General features: G+C 40.0%; 1 protein-coding gene and 1 pseudogene across 2 annotated transcripts in view; both read right to left on the bottom strand.

Annotated features, from left to right (window-relative positions):
• Window positions 1–260: 260 nt before the first annotated feature.
• LOC126171414 (uncharacterized) overlaps window positions 261–16,325 on the bottom strand; it is a 440,739-nt gene continuing 424,674 nt past the window's right edge. For both annotated transcript variants that reach the window (XM_049920798.1, XM_049920797.1), the window contains exons 2-4: window positions 15,644–15,811; window positions 8,583–8,699; window positions 261–1,378 (exon numbers count right to left, since the gene is read on the bottom strand). In XM_049920798.1, the coding sequence (XP_049776755.1) occupies window positions 1,292–1,378; window positions 8,583–8,699; window positions 15,644–15,811 (372 nt within the window). In that variant the 3' untranslated portion in view covers window positions 261–1,291. The remainder of the gene's footprint in view (window positions 1,379–8,582; window positions 8,700–15,643; window positions 15,812–16,325) is intronic.
• Window positions 7,529–7,646, bottom strand: LOC126104865 (5S ribosomal RNA; annotated as a pseudogene).

The following is a 16,325-nucleotide window of genomic DNA, read 5'->3' as shown; positions in this document are numbered from 1 at the left end:
GTGTGTAATGGTGCAATAAATGGATGATTGCTATTTCTGTTTTTGGCGCCCTTCATGCCTCCTTTCTTGTCCCTATTGGTACGCTATCCTTTTGAAGATAAGCCACATCAAATTTCAACACAAAATTATTGATATGATTTTTCTCTAAACCTAAGATGTTACACAGTTCATGGTTTTAACTGTATGTTTATTGCATAAGATGATGCATATTATTTGTTAACATATATTTGCTTTATTTTGACAGAATAAGGCATTACTGATTTGTTCAAAAAAATTTAATTATCATAATGTTTACATACATAAGTATAACAGGAGTTATTTACACTGGCATTAAATGAAATCAAATATGTACGTGTGTGATTGCTCTTATCATATTACAAGTATTAACACAAATACTGGCTTGATTGACTGACTGAAATACTGTTTTTGAATTACTACATTAAATATTTATATCATAACCAAAGATGTAATCATATTGTATGCAACAGACACACAAACACTGAGAAAAATGTAGATGGTTTTTGTCTGATAAAAAAGTGTTTCTAGACATTAGCAAGGTGATAACAGGTTCCATATTACATATCATCGACAACAGAATCCTATATGGCATTTAAATTTCTACAGACTTCACAAGAGCCATAAAGTGAAGAATAAAGCCACTTTTCATAATTATGTAAACAATATCATTTTACAACACAAATAACAATAATTTACATTGTACATGATGTGTCTGAAAACTGATACAACATTATGTATTAACGTTCTTTTACAGTTTGTCTTGTTACCACTGCCTCAATGAAACATAATTTTTAACAATATGTACAAAATAATTCAGCAATGTGCAACACTGACACCTACATATGTTTAAAGATGGAATATCTCATGTGTGTACTTAACTGAGACATAACTAGCCAAGTATTAAACATTGATTAATATGTGACATGAATTTCTGATATGCATTACATTTTAAAAGTGAAATAAATGATTATTTTGATTTGATATACTTTATTTATTTATCTTAATGATTTTACTTATGCTGTTGTAATATGTTTTGTTCCTTTAACAGTTTAAAATGCAGCAAAGAGCATTACAAGATTTAATGAGAATGCTAAAACAGTCACTGTGTTATCATTGGTCATACATTTCCAGCAAGCCCACACTCTTTGAACAATAAATAGCTTACTTAATGAGGGCTTTGACTCCCTTGGAGCTAGCATCTGTACAGACCAGGCAGCAAATCTGGGGCTCACAGAGCCTAAGCACTGTCTCAGTCACTGCAACCATCATCTTACTAGTTGCCACTCTTGCTGTTCTTCCACTCCACAAAGAGAAAGTAAACTCCTGCAGCATAGGCCAGGAAGTTGAACAATCCAAACACCTGCAATCATAGTTCATTAGTCATTAATTTTAGTGAATGATTTTTCTACAGTTGTCAAAAAAGTCTTAATGATAACAACTAAAAGGCAATTATTCAAATATTCACTTACTACAATAATTTTGATCTGATTTACATTTCTACCAAATCAAAAGCCATTTACAATTTTTTACGTTATTTTACTGATGCTACAATGGAGATAGCTGCAGAAAAGTATATCACACATTTCTTCTTTTAATTTTTTTAGGGTCCTCCTCTCTCTTAGCTAAGCTACTGAGTGAGGTTCATTATTAATATCTAAGATATGTTTACCAATTATGAACTAAAATATTTGTTTACACAAACCAATTTTGAATAACACAGTGGAAAATGGTATTACATTAAATGACAGCGAATCATACACTCAAGTTCCTTTTATTAAATTTGTCTGCTTGTCAATGCCTGTGGTGAACCAAGTAGTTGATTGTGCATTTCATATTAATTTTATATTGCATTGTTAACCAACTTATTGACTGGTGCTTTTATATGATTTAAATAAATCACATAGGTAAAATAATAAGCACACATTATAAATACATGACATCTCAAAACTGGTTTGTACAAATAAATATTTATCGTTAAAGACTTCCACTCACTAAATCACACTGGACTCATGCAAACCATGGGAAAGAAACAATGCATACAAACATCCAAGCTAAAAGGCTATCCTGTTCAGTGGTAATTGAATGCAGGACACAAATTATGCTAAATATCATGTTATCTGTGAGCCATATGTGTACTACAGTGATGAAGTGGCTACTACAATGGTGTCTTAGGAATATTCCACAAACATAAAATGAGAACTTACATGGAAATGGAATGATTCAAAAACCATTGGACAAAGAAGAATCACAGAGTGGCTATGAAAGGTGGGCAAAATATTGACAGGAATGAAGTAAAAAAATAGATAGGATGACATAAAAATAGCTAATATATAAACAGTATGTCAGAGGGGCAACAAATGAATAGAATAGAAGTTTACTGTCTCATACCATACCATTTCAAGGCAATAAATTAATATGCAGGAAACTCATCAAAACACAAAAAATTCTTAAAAATCTAAGTATACTGTACTGGACAAGTAATTGATGAAACACTAGTGTATACACTATAGTTTCACCTTCTTAGCTATTTTCAATCTATATATTACATTTTTCTTTTTCTCCTAGTGGTAAATGAATTTCAAAAATCTCTGTTCATTGAACTCCGTAGACTTAAGCATATAGCTTTGTAGGCACACCCTGTGTAACTTTGGAATCGGGTTAAAAATGTGGCTTTCAGTAGTGAATGAAGTACATGAGAACCTGATTGTGTAAAATCAAATTAGTGTACTGGATGCTGGTGCACCTCTCACCCAAGTGCTGCAATCTTAATATGATCAGAAGGTGCATTTTTGGGCTGGGAATTACTGTTGAGCAAGTGAGAATTTTCAAAGAAGTATACCCTTCTTGGTATGGCCCTGTGTTACCTATCACCTTCAGATTGACTGTGTATATAATTACAGATCACATGTCAGAGTTGTATGGCTGTAGTAATTTCTGCATACCATGCCATTCCAAAGTGTAGGAGTGGGCTGGATTGTAAATGAATAGCAATTCCGTAACATAAATAAAGTCTGGAACTGGCTACAGCAGACCAGTGTCAATTACTTCGTCAAAAGAAATGACAACATTTTTTATTTAAATATTAATAATTACTTACAGTATTTAACTTCATTTATAGACTAATCTCAATGATTCTACAATTACATAGATACCCATTACATAATCAAAAGCTAGAAATAATGTAAAGAAAGTTATTTATAGAAATTCAAAATCTATTTCATGTGAAAGAACTAGCATTATATTACATTAATACTTGTTCCATAGATAATGAATATGACATTTTGTAATGATGTGGAATGTCTCACTTTAATACAAGTTTCCTTTAGACGTGTGCGAGCACATGCATGTGCCCGCACACACACACACACACACACACACACACACACACACACACACACACACACACAAAATTACTACTTCATATCTAAAAATTCATCTTGTGGCAGCATAATTGACAGCTTTCTGTGCCAAAATCAGATTTAACCTAGAATAGTGGTTGGTTGGTTTAAAAGAGGGGGAGAGGGACCAAACTGCTAGGTCATCAATCCCTCATTCCGATTAAAATAATTCCACAAGGATGGGAGTAAAATAATCGAGACATACAAAACACAGCTGGAAGAAAGGTGAAAACCACAAGAATGACAGAAGAGCAATGAACACTAAAATGGACAAAATCAGACAAGAAAACCAGAGAGATGCAAGAAACAAGTAGAAGAGATAAAACAAGAGAGTAGTTTACCATGGCTGTCTGACCATGAGATAAAATGGAGAAGCCAGCCACTCTGCAATACATTTAAACCTCCACCCTAAAAGCACTAGGGTGGGGGACACAGAGGGACATGCGCCAAAACTTAGATCAAATGATAAAACCCACCCTCACGAATACAGCATAAAACAAAAGCTTCTGTTGAGGCATTGTCACCCAACACTGAAGGTAGGGTGCTGGGAAAGTAAAAAGTCCGCCACAGAACGGCTAAAAGTGGGCAATCCAGCACGAGGTGGACGACCATCATTTGTGAGCCGCAGCGACACCGAGGTGGGTCCAAGTGATGGAGGAGGTAACCACGCATTAGGCATGTATGGCCAATTTGGAGCTGGTAGAGGACAACTGATTCCATGCGGGAGACCGCATGGAAGACTTCCACACATTTGTGGTCTCCTTAATGACATGCAATTTGTTGTGCATACTGTTATGCCATTCCGTCTCCCAAAGCCAAAAAACCCTGCGGTGTAAGCCAGATTGCAGGTCAGTTTCAGAGATGTCCATCTCCAGAAGCACTTTCCGCTTATCCTGTTTGGCCAGCCTTTCAGAAAGTTTGTTGCCTGGAATTCCAACGTGTCCTGGGGTCCACACAAACACCACTAACCAATGGGACTGTTCCAGGGCAGAGATGGACTCCTGAATGGATGCTACCAAAGGGAGACAAGGATAGCACTGGTCAATAGCTTGTAGGCTGCTCAAGGAGTCAGAACACAGGAGAAATGACTCGCCAGGGCATGAGCAGATGTGCTCAAGAGCACGAGATATGGCCACCAACTCTGCAGTGAAAACACTGCAGCCATCTGCCAAGGAGTGCTGTTCTATACATCCTCCATGAACATAAGCAAAGCCTACACGACCATCAGCCATCGATCCATTGGTGTAAACCACTTCACAGCCCTGGTACATGTTGAGAATCAAGACGAAGGGATAGTGGAGAGCTGCAGGGTTAACGGAGTCCTTAGTGCCATACAAAAGGTCCAGAAGAATCTGTGGCCTAGTTGTACACCATGGAGGTGTACGTGAATGGAACTCTAGGAGAGGTGGTAATGGGAAGGACTCCAGTACAGACAGAAGGGACCGGACGCGAACCACAATTGTAAGCCCTGACCTGGGCTGTCGATGCAGGAGATGAACCGCCGCGGTTGGAGAAAGGAGACGGTAATTTGGATGTGCAGGAGAACTATGTATGTGTGCAACATAACTGGTGAGCAGTTGTGCATGCCTAAACTTCAATGGAGGGACTCCGGCCTCCACCAGGACACTGGTCACCGGACTCGTTCTAAAAGCTCCCATCGCTACGCGAATCCAACAGTGGTGCACTGGGTCAAGTAAACAAAACACTGAAGTCACCACTGAACCATAAACCAGACTCCCACAGGCAATGCGGGATTGAACAAGGGCTCTGCACAGCTGCAGCAGTGTAGAGCAATCTGCACCCCAGTTGGTGTTGCTCAGGCAGCAAAGGGCATTGAGATGCTGCAAGCACTTTCGCTTAAGCTGATGAAGGTGAGGTAGCCAAGTCAATTGGGCATCGAAAACCAGTCCTAAGAATCGATATGTCTCCACTACAGTGAGTGGATTGTCATTAAGGTAAAGTTCTGGTTCTGGATGAATGGTGCAACACTGACAGAAATGAATGACACATGACTTTTCGGCTGAAAACTGGAAGCTGTGGGCTAGAGCCCATGACTGCGCCTTGTGAATGGCTCCCTGTATGCACTGTTCAGCAATGCCAGTACTGGAGGAGCAGTACAAAATGCAGAAGTCATCCACATACAGAGAAGCTGAGACCGATGGCCCTAAAGCTGCTGCTAGACCGTTATAGCCACTAAAAATAGAGAGACACTCAATACAAAGCCCCATGGAATGTCATTCTCCTGAATACGGGGGGGAACTATGGGAGGCACTGACTTGGACGTGGAAAGGACAGAGAGACAGGAAGTTTTGGATAAAAATTGGGAGCACCTCTTCATTAGATATATGTTCTACCCATTTAACCTTCAGCATTCTTCTGTAGCATCACAGTTCAAAAGCCTGTATACTCTTCTTGCCTGAATTGTTTATTGTCCATGTTTTATTTCTGTACAAGGCTATACTCCAGACAAATACTTTCACAAAAAACTTCATAACATTTAAATCTAATCTGATGCTAACAAATTTCTCTTTTTGAGAAATTCTTTTCTTATTATTATCGATCTGTGCTTTATATTCTGACTACTTCAGCCATCATCAGCCACTTTAGTGCCCAAATAACAGAACTGATCTACTTCTAGTGTCTCATTTCCAAATCTAATGCCTGCAGCATCACCTGATTCAATGTGACTATATTCAATAACACTTTTTTGTACTTTTGTTGTTGCTAATTTTAGAACCTCTTTTCAAGACACTATTCAAGCCAGTTAACAGCTCTATCTAGTCTTTTGCCATCTCTGACAAAATTACAATGTCATACGTAAAACTGAGAGTTTTTATTTCTTCTCTCTGAAGTTTAATCTTTGTTTCAATTTCTCCTTGGTATCAGTGAAACTGTACAGACTGAATAACACTGTGCATAAGCTACAACACTCAGTCTCTTCTCAAGTGCTACTTCCCTCTCCTGTTCTTCTACTCTTATACACCAGACACATTTCTATACATGTTATAAATAACCTTTAACTCTCTATACATTATTCCTACTACCCTCAGAATTTCAAAGTGTGGATTCCAGCCTGCATTGTCAAAAGCATTCTCTAAATCTAAAACTGTTATAAACATAGGTTTGCCTTTCTTTAACTTAACAATATATGGAAAAGTTAGACTGATACTCACCATAAAGGTGACTCATTCAGTCAAAGACTTTTTCAGAAATGGAAGCGTGTGTGTGTACACACACACACACACACACACACACACACACACACACACACACACACACACACACACACAAAGATCTTGAAAGCTAATGCTGTCCCCTCTTTCATGTCTTTGTTCCCCTCTTTCATGTCTTTGTGCCCCACAGATTGGTCCACTATAGGTGAGTGGTTGCCTTTCCCTTTATGTACTGCTCCATCCATAAATTTCCATTACTGTTATACAAAGTGATGCAAAGATTGACAGCTTGATTTAAATATTCAGAAATGTAAATTTGTACACTTCAAAACATGAAAAAAATTTTGTATTCTATGACAACAATATCAGTGAATCACACTAAGAATTGATTAACTCATACATATACCTGTGTGTAACACTTCATAGGGCTGTGAAATGGAATGATCATATATGCTCAGTCAAAGGTCAAGCAGGTGGCACACTTTGGTTCATTGGTAGAATACTAGAGAAATGCTATCAGTCCAAAAAGCAGATTGCTTGCAAAACACACAAGCAAACCATCCTGCAATATTGCTCAAATGTATGGGACCTGTACCAAATAGGACTAACAGGGGACTGAATGTACAAAGAGGAGGTCAGCACAAATGCTCACCAGTTTGTCTCGCCCATTGAAGAATGTCAGAGTAAAAACTGAACTGGCAGATACTTGAAGAAAGACGGAACTATTTCAAGAAAAAGCACTCTGTTTTCAGGCCACAAGTGGCCCATCAGGACCATCCGACCGCCATGTCATCCTCAGCTGAGGACACGGATAGGAGGGGCATGTGATCAGCACACTGCTCTCCTGGTCGTTATGATGGTTTTCTGTGACTGGAGCCGCTACTATTCGGTCGAGTAGCTCCTCAATTGGCATCGCGAGGCTGAGTGCACCTCAAAAAATGGCAACAGCACATGGTGGCCTGAATGGTCACCCATTCAAGTGCCGGCCACACCCAACAGCGCTTAACTTCAGTGATCTGACGGGAACCGGTGTATCCACTGCGGAAAGGCCGTTGCCCTATTTCAAGAAAGCCTGCATACAAAATTTCAAGAATCAGCTTTAAATGTTGAATCTAGGAATATACTGCAGACCATATATATTGCTCCCATTGGGATTGCAAGGACAAGATTAAACTAATTGCAGTGCTCACAGGGGCATTTGAAACCATCATTCTGCCCACTCCCCATACATGAATTAAACGGGAAGAAGTTGTAATAACTGGTGTAGTGGGCAGCACCTTCAACCATGCATTTCACACTGTTTTGCAGAGTATGGGTGCAGATGTAGATGTAAAGGCTGACATGACCTATAAACAGGAACAGGAATTCCTAGAGATTAAGTTTTGGTCCATGTTGTTTTCCCCACACCCCGGAAGTATCTCTGTGTGAAGTCTACTGGGAGAGAATTTGTTCACCCACAAAACATTAACTATATCTTTTTGTTAGTTATACATAGCTGATAAGGTCACACATGTCTTCTTCCCTCATTACCGGTACCCCACAAAGTTGTCATCAGCACAAGAAATGCTCTAACTCATTAAAACTGTTGAATGTTACTGGGTATAGATGCATGTCATCTCACAGATTCCATGTCCCAATAACATAATGGCAATCAGTTGCTGTGTTTTACTTTTTAATCTGTCACACTAAATGTAGTCAACAATACAACCATATCCTATGTCAACAGTGATATAACCTCCACTTATTGTATTTTATGTTATGAGGAGTCACATGCTGAGTAATGCAAAGGTGAGGTTTAGAATGTAGGAAGCACAGCAATTCACTTCTACTCTCTTCCATGAACCTTTCACCCATTTTCCAATTGCTCACATTAAACTGGACCCATATTATGGTTATACAGTGTGTAACAGCTAAACAACCAGTTGTACACCATCACAAGAGGAAACAACCTCTTCTTTAATATCTGTATGGCTTATGCATAAGAAATACTCACCCCAGCAGCAATATTACTGGATTTCCAGGAGGAGTAGTGAAACTCAGACCAAATGGCAAGCTGCACAATGAATGCGATCAAGTACAGCAGTGTCATCAGTGCAGTGTTCAGCAGTTCCTGGAAATGAATAATATTCACATTACAAACATGAAGAGCTACTATTGTCTACCTGGCACCAAATTCTTATCTTCTATAATCAAGTATGTTTGTTTTACATTTCATTAACATTAAGTCTTACCACTAATATTCATCCGAATACCCACAGAAAAATGTTCAAACAATACACTGTGAAGGAAGTGAGTGTGAAGCTAATGGAAACATTATTTTATGAATTCACTTTTTTCCTAGCAAAAAAATAAGGGTAAAGGAAATAAGTCTGGTACAAAGTTAAAAATAAAGCTGTGTCATCCAAAACAAGACACAGCATATACTTTCCTTGCGTATATCATTCCCTTTGAAAGCTGTAACTCTACAGTTTTTAGGTGAAATAAAAAAAAACTGTTGTCTGCATACTGTTTCATGTCATAATTTAGGTATATTACAGCTGCTTTTCCGGGTAGCAGATTATTAGGTGTTATGTCCATTTGATCTACATGAACTGCAGAGCAGGCAGAGCTAAAAGGCTTGAAACTATTTGTGTTCTCCAATTCACACCATTCCATTATTTTTGTCAGTGCTTTTGTGGATTTGCACCCTGACTGGATTTCTGTGCTTCTGGTTTACACAAAGAAGACAATGTGATAGCACCAGACAAATTACACGGAACAGGTTTAACACCTAACATTTTTTGGGTGTACATTATGTGATCTCACAGAACGTAATGTGTGTCATCTCAGGCTATGCTTCTGGATGTTTCAGTACCTCAGTGAAAAACGTTTCAGGAATGGTAGATTAAAAACTATATATATTGTATATCTCATAAATGAAGGATTAAAGAGGATGTGTTCCCTTACAAAAACATGCTGTCTTTGTGGAATAGACTGCAAAGTAACCAACTGTTAAGCCATTTTTGTTCAGTTCCTTGTAAGTTCTTGTTAGCATGGGTGGATTTACAGACAGTGTCCTCACCCATGGCCCCACCTCCACCCCCCCCACCCCCCCACTCCCACCCTTCCCCCTCTCTGCCAATCTCTTGTTTGTTCTCATTCACTTGCACATCATGTTGTTCTATCAATCTCATTGTGACGGAGAGCCTTCAGAAATGAGGAATGAGTCAAGTTATACACTGACTACCATTAAACACTGTTGGCTGCTTCTGTAATACACTCCTGGAAATTGAAATAAGAACACCGTGAATTCATTGTCCCAGGAAGGGGAAACTTTATTGACACATTCCTGGGGTCAGATACATCACATGATCACACTGACAGAACCACAGGCACATAGACACAGGCAACAGAGCATGCACAATGTCGGCACTAGTACAGTGTATATCCACCTTTCGCAGCAATGCAGGCTGCTATTCTCCCATGGAGACGATCGTAGAGATGCTGGATGTAGTCCTGTGGAACGGCTTGCCATGCCATTTCCACCTGGCGCCTCAGTTGGACCAGCGTTCGTGCTGGACGTGCAGACCGCGTGAGACGACGCTTCATCCAGTCCCAAAAATGCTCAATGGGGGACAGATCCGGAGATCTTGCTGGCCGGGGTAGTTGACTTACACCTTCTAGAGCACGTTGGGTGGCACGGGATACATGCGGACGTGCATTGTCCTGTTGGAACAGCAAGTTCCCTTGCCGGTCTAGGAATGGTAGAACGATGGGTTCGATGACGGTTTGGATGTACCGTGCACTATTCAGTGTCCCCTCGACGATCACCAGTGGTGTACGGCCAGTGTAGGAGATCGCTCCCCACACCATGATGCTAGGTGTTGGCCCTGTGTGCCTCGGTCGTATGCAGTCCTGATTGTGGCGCTCACCTGCACGGCGCCAAACACACATACGACCATCATTGGCACCAAGGCAGAAGCAACTCTCATCGCTGAAGACGACACGTCTCCATTCGTCCCTCCATTCACGCCTGTCACGACACCACTGGAGGCGGGCTGCACGATGTTGGGGCGTGAGCGGAAGACGGCCTAACGGTGTGCGGGACCGTAGCCCAGCTTCATGGAGACGGTTGCGAATGGTCCTCGCCGATACCCCAGGAGCAACAGTGTCCCTAATTTGCTGGGAAGTGGCGGTGCGGTCCCCTACGGCACTGCGTAGGATCCTACGGTCTTGGCGTGCATCCGTGCGTCGCTGCGGTCCGGTCCCAGGTCGACGGGCACGTGCACCTTCCGCCGACCACTGGCGACAACATCGATGTACTGTGGAGACCTCACGCCCCACGTGTTGAGCAATTCGGCGGTTACGTCCACCCGGCCTCCCGCATGCCCACTATACGCCCTCGCTCAAAGTCCCTCAACTGCACATACGGTTCACGTCCACGCTGTCGCGGCATGCTACCAGTGTTAAAGACTGCGATGGAGCTCCGTATGCCACGGCAAACTGGCTGACACTGACGGCGGCGGTGCACAAATGCTGCGCAGCTAGCGCCATTCGACGGCCAACACCGCGGTTCCTGGTGTGTCCGCTGTGCCGTGCATGTGATCATTGCTTGTACAGCCCTCTCGCAGTGTCCGGAGCAAGTATGGTGGGTCTGACACACCGGTGTCAATGTGTTCTTTTTTCCATTTCCAGGAGTGTATATACTAACAACAAATTATAACTAGTGTAATCTACTCAAACTTATAATTATGGTTATTACCCCTAGAATACCCCATAAAACATATTAGAAGAAAAAGAGCTATTTTGCAAAACTACTCTGCTCCTCCTCCAGCACTACTCAGCTGTGTTATTCATGTCAAGCAAAGCATTTTAACATTATACAGACCACTATTAGCTGTCAGTATCCTAGCGAAATTGGGATCTATCTAATTCAAACATTAGAGTTGCATAGATGTCACATTCCCAAGGTGATGTATTCCAATACAATTGTATTGTAGAAGTGGCTAACAAGATATTATTTTTGTCTGTGTTTGAATATTTGGGGATTTTCAATTTCCTACAAGATATTCACCTGCAGCCTGTTACAGACTTTTCCCCCAAACATAAAACTTCATTCTGAACGCAAGAGAGGGCTGTCTGGCACATATGAAAATTACTTCTTCTTCTACTATTGTACTGAATTCATCCTATGTTCACTATTGTTATCAACCATAAATACCATTTTTAACTTTCAATGTTCTAAGTTTTCATAGATTTTGTTACCAAAATTAAGATTCCATCTCACAAAAAAGTTATCAATAATAACATAATTACTTAAAAGAAACATATCCATGGACACTCTGGAACTTATTCACCAAATCTTTTAGTCTGACTGGCATTTTTCTTTTTTTTGTTCAATAGTTCGTTTCTTATTTAGTGTGGCATTTAGCCACTCATTGCATTTGATAGACTATTTTTTTTAGAAAAGAATAATGGGCAACACAAGCAATAACAACAACCAAAGCAATGTCAACTTGTACATCTATCGATGTGCCCTCTATTCCAGCAAGATGGAGTTGGGAAAAATTTCAGTGTTTATGTGTAAGTACAGCTAACTGCCAGCTGTAGGAAATGCTGAACAGGTCAATCTCAATCAGCTGTATAGCCAGTGCCTTCACTTTGTACAATGCTCCTTTGTACAGGGGCATGTGAAGAGTGTAGTGTGCAATTCTCCAAGCACCACCAGACATAAGCTGATGGCCTGGATTGAGGGGAGAGGAGCACAGGTATGACACTGCACTCATATGCAGGAGAAAAATAAAAGGTCATATGGTATTACTGGTTGGGAGACCCCAACTCAGAATGGTGGTCATATTGCCATCCAAATGTAGGTTTTCTGCTGTTCTTTCAAAAGGACGCAAGTGATTTTCTTCCCCAAACAAAGCTTGTGTTTCACCTCTAACGATCTCATAGGGAGCATTAAACCCCCTAGCTTGCCTTTAATAAAATGTATAGTAATTTATTTACCATTGTTGTTATTAATTTGTGAATTAGTATGAACATCTCATCCACATCTATACATATTTTAAACGAAAATCCATCTCCACGTTTCTCTGACTGTATATGAACACTACTCACAGGAACTACTGTAGGGACTAACAGATAGATTGATGCATCAGAAAGATTTGTAAGTATAATTTGTTACCACTACAACAGCCAATTTGATGCTGATACCCATGCAAAACCGAGGCAGATCGCTAGTAATTCATAAACAATGGGTTAAGAAGGGTGAGTGCTTTTATTTATTTATTTTTATTATAAAAAATTACGACCCTTTGTGTGTGACCTAGCACTCAACAAAATTTTTTTGATGCCTAATTCCATTGGGAACTGTGTGCACCAGGACAGTATTATTGTCAATATATTTTGGATAAATGGCAGCATCAGTCATAAATATTGAAATCCTTTATTTTACAGATCAATTTTGGGCACTGTGTGACCAACTTCAGTGTTAAAAATACATACAAGCCATCAGACATGAGGATGTTGGAACTTCCTGGCAGATTAAAACAGGATGTTAACACAAATGAGGCCCTATTTATAGCCACCATCAAAAAAATACAGAAACAGAAAAATATACACAAATATACAGATTCTCCTACACAGCAAATTATTCAAACTTTCCAGAATGAGATTTTCACTCTGCAACGGAGTGTGCGATGATATGAAACTTCCTGGCAGATTAAAACTGTGTGCCCGACCGAGACTCGAACTCAGGACCTTTGCCTTTCGTGGGCAAGTGCTCTTGCCCGCGAAAGGCAAAGGTCCCGAGTTCGAGTCTCGGTCGGGCACACAGTTTTAATCTGCCAGGAAGTTTCATATTCAAACTTTGTTGCCCCATATCATAATAGCACAACATTTACTATGAGGTGTAACATGTACTGTGATGATTACTTCCAACAGACATCTTCACTTTAGTGCTTACAATAATTTTTAAATTTACAGAGGAGTTATACCCTTTGATGTAAAGTACAAAATAAAATTTTATGGAAATATATCTAATGTAAAAGCACATAGTAATTTCATAATAACAGATACAGAAAAGTTATTATGCCTATACTGCATTTTTAAAGTTTTTCTAAGACTTCTGACAGTAAAAATCGTCATGTGATTTTAAAGGTTACTTTTATGTAAGCTTTCATTTTCACTTGATGGTTTTTGTTGTATTTGATGTCTGCATGTTGTATGCTCTGGAATATAGAGGGCACTATGATGCCAACTGATGCTGCCATTTATCGTAAAACCTACTGTGCACAAAATTTGTCAGCATGATTCCTAATCACCCTTTGTATGTGCAAGAGTACAAGAACAATGAAGTAACATCACAAACACGAGGATTTGAGATTGCAAGGACACATCTGCAGAGATCTGAGAATTCTTCCAGGAGAAGAGTTCAGTTGAAATTATCTTCTTTAAACTATGAACCTTCAAAGAAGTTCTGTAGCAATCTAGAAGGTCACAGAGAATTTTTCAGTTGGTTACATAACCATGTTGAAAGGAAAGATAAGTGGCACATTCCATAAAAACATTTATTGTGGCCATAGTTAGTGACCAAGGAAGGCATTGTTCCCAGTAGGACTTCTTCCAAGAGGATAATGCTCCTACTGACATGGCTTGCGATGTTCAATGTTACTCTCACAAGGATAAAATAAGAATGTGCTTCCTAAATCTACACAACTACCCAATTTGAATATCCTTGAACTACTGTGGTCAAGTCAGCTCGACTATACGTTGTCCACTTACACTATTACACATTTGCCACCTTATCAGTGTAATGTAAAAAAACTACTTTTGCTGCCATGGAATTACTGTACACATGCTGCCTCCTTTGTACAACAAAGAACATGTTGCTGAACTTCACTTAGTGCAGAAAAGTTTTTCCAATAGAACTATAAAAATACCACATGCATATTGAATGCTTTATAGAGAAATGCATTGAGTAAGCAATAATTTGCAAAGTAAATTAAAATTCAGACATAAGAAATGAGAATTTTAATATTCACTGAAATTGTAATCCTGTCAGGCAGGCCAAAGAACTGATAAGATCAATTTAATGGAAAGGACAGTGTCTTGAAAAGTGGTGTGAAGACAACAATTAGCTTGGTTGATCAAGTAACTAATGAGGAGATATTTTATTGAATTGGGTACAAGAGCGCTTTACAACACAGAGAGAAGGAGAAGTGTCAGAGGTAGAAATCATAGACTGAGGCTTTACTACAGTAAATACGTCAAGTGAATTGTATGTTGGACTAATTCCAAGTAGATGAAGTGGCTCACACAGAGTAGACTAGTGTGGAGAGCTGCATCAGACCAGCCTTTGGAGTGAAGACTGTAACAAATGCAGTATATTAGAAGTACTTTTTATTGTTTGTCTGTTCTACGTATCGAATTTATATCTCAATTTTGGTTTATCTAGAAGTTTAAAATGACCCTTTTACCAAAGGCTTTGCCCATGTACACACTTGTCACATATATTTTATATATATTTAACATATTTCACTCATGTTTGTACACATACATCATCTCTACGTGTAGCGAATTTCGCACTGTGGTTTCGTTTTTATACAGCATATGCTGGACTATGTGTGGTACAATGATATTATCTTGCAGATATATCCAGCAGTATATTTGGATACTGTGAAATGTGTTGTGAGTAGAGTTGGTAGTAAAGAAATTAGTAATAAATCAAAAATTCATGCCTCATGCGGCAGTTTAACTGCACTTTACCCCCATCCTTTTGGGAGGAAGGTGGTTTATACCTGGTGCTTTCCAGACAGTAAGTGATATGTGTACCAAGTTTCATGGACATCAGTCCCATGATTTAGGAGATGTGGAACACACACACACTTTTGTAATATATATGGACATGTTCCACATTTCCGTTTCTGTGACTGGCTGAATGTGCAAAGTTTGAAAAGGAAACCTCGTATGTTCGTCAAACTGGGTGATTTATTTCTATTGTCAATCGAGTGTAAAAGGTACACAGAGATGAAAAGGTGTAAATGAGCTGATCTGCAGGGCAGTGAAACTGACCGTGAGTATCCAGTTAATGGGCAGCTTGAGGGCCTCACGAATGTTGAGTAGGTAGACGAAGACCCAGATGAGTGTGGCTGTGAAGCTGACGGCTGCGACGAACAGGAACCAGTGGGTGCCCGACAGCAAGGCGGGTGACGCGCACGCCATGCACACAATGCCCAGCACCTGCAACATTGGACACGCTCCATCATAAGTCATCCTATGCAAGCTGATATGAGACACACGTGTAGCTCATAATATGCGCAGTGTGACATGTTGACTATACGTAGACAAGTTAATGGTGTCTCTTAAGTGTAACATTCCGAGTGTCTCCATCCTCATTCTTACGTGTAAGGCATTTCAGGGGGAATAGTAAACATTTTATGAAGTAGCAGTATAGACTAACATTCCGTATAACATTTGTACAGTTTTTGCTAGCTATATCTGTTACAATGTAACAGGCATAAAGAGCGGAACGTAAACATGAACTTCGACCACAGGTTTGGCACGCCCATCGGTATCGAACGACCTTCGTATCATCCTCTGCCAATGTCGTCACTGGATGTAGTATGGCAAGGCGTAGGGCTCTCCCAGCCGTTGTCGCTTTTTGTAACCTGGAGCCCTATTACTCGGACAAGTAGCTTCTTAACTGGCACCACGAGGCTGAGTGCACCCCGTTCCAGTCCTTCCGGCCAGGAAA

This window comes from Schistocerca cancellata, chromosome 1 (genome assembly GCF_023864275.1).
Source record: "Schistocerca cancellata isolate TAMUIC-IGC-003103 chromosome 1, iqSchCanc2.1, whole genome shotgun sequence".
Classification (NCBI taxonomy): domain Eukaryota; kingdom Metazoa; phylum Arthropoda; class Insecta; order Orthoptera; family Acrididae; genus Schistocerca; species Schistocerca cancellata.
This window is presented reverse-complemented; position numbering and strand designations above follow the sequence as displayed.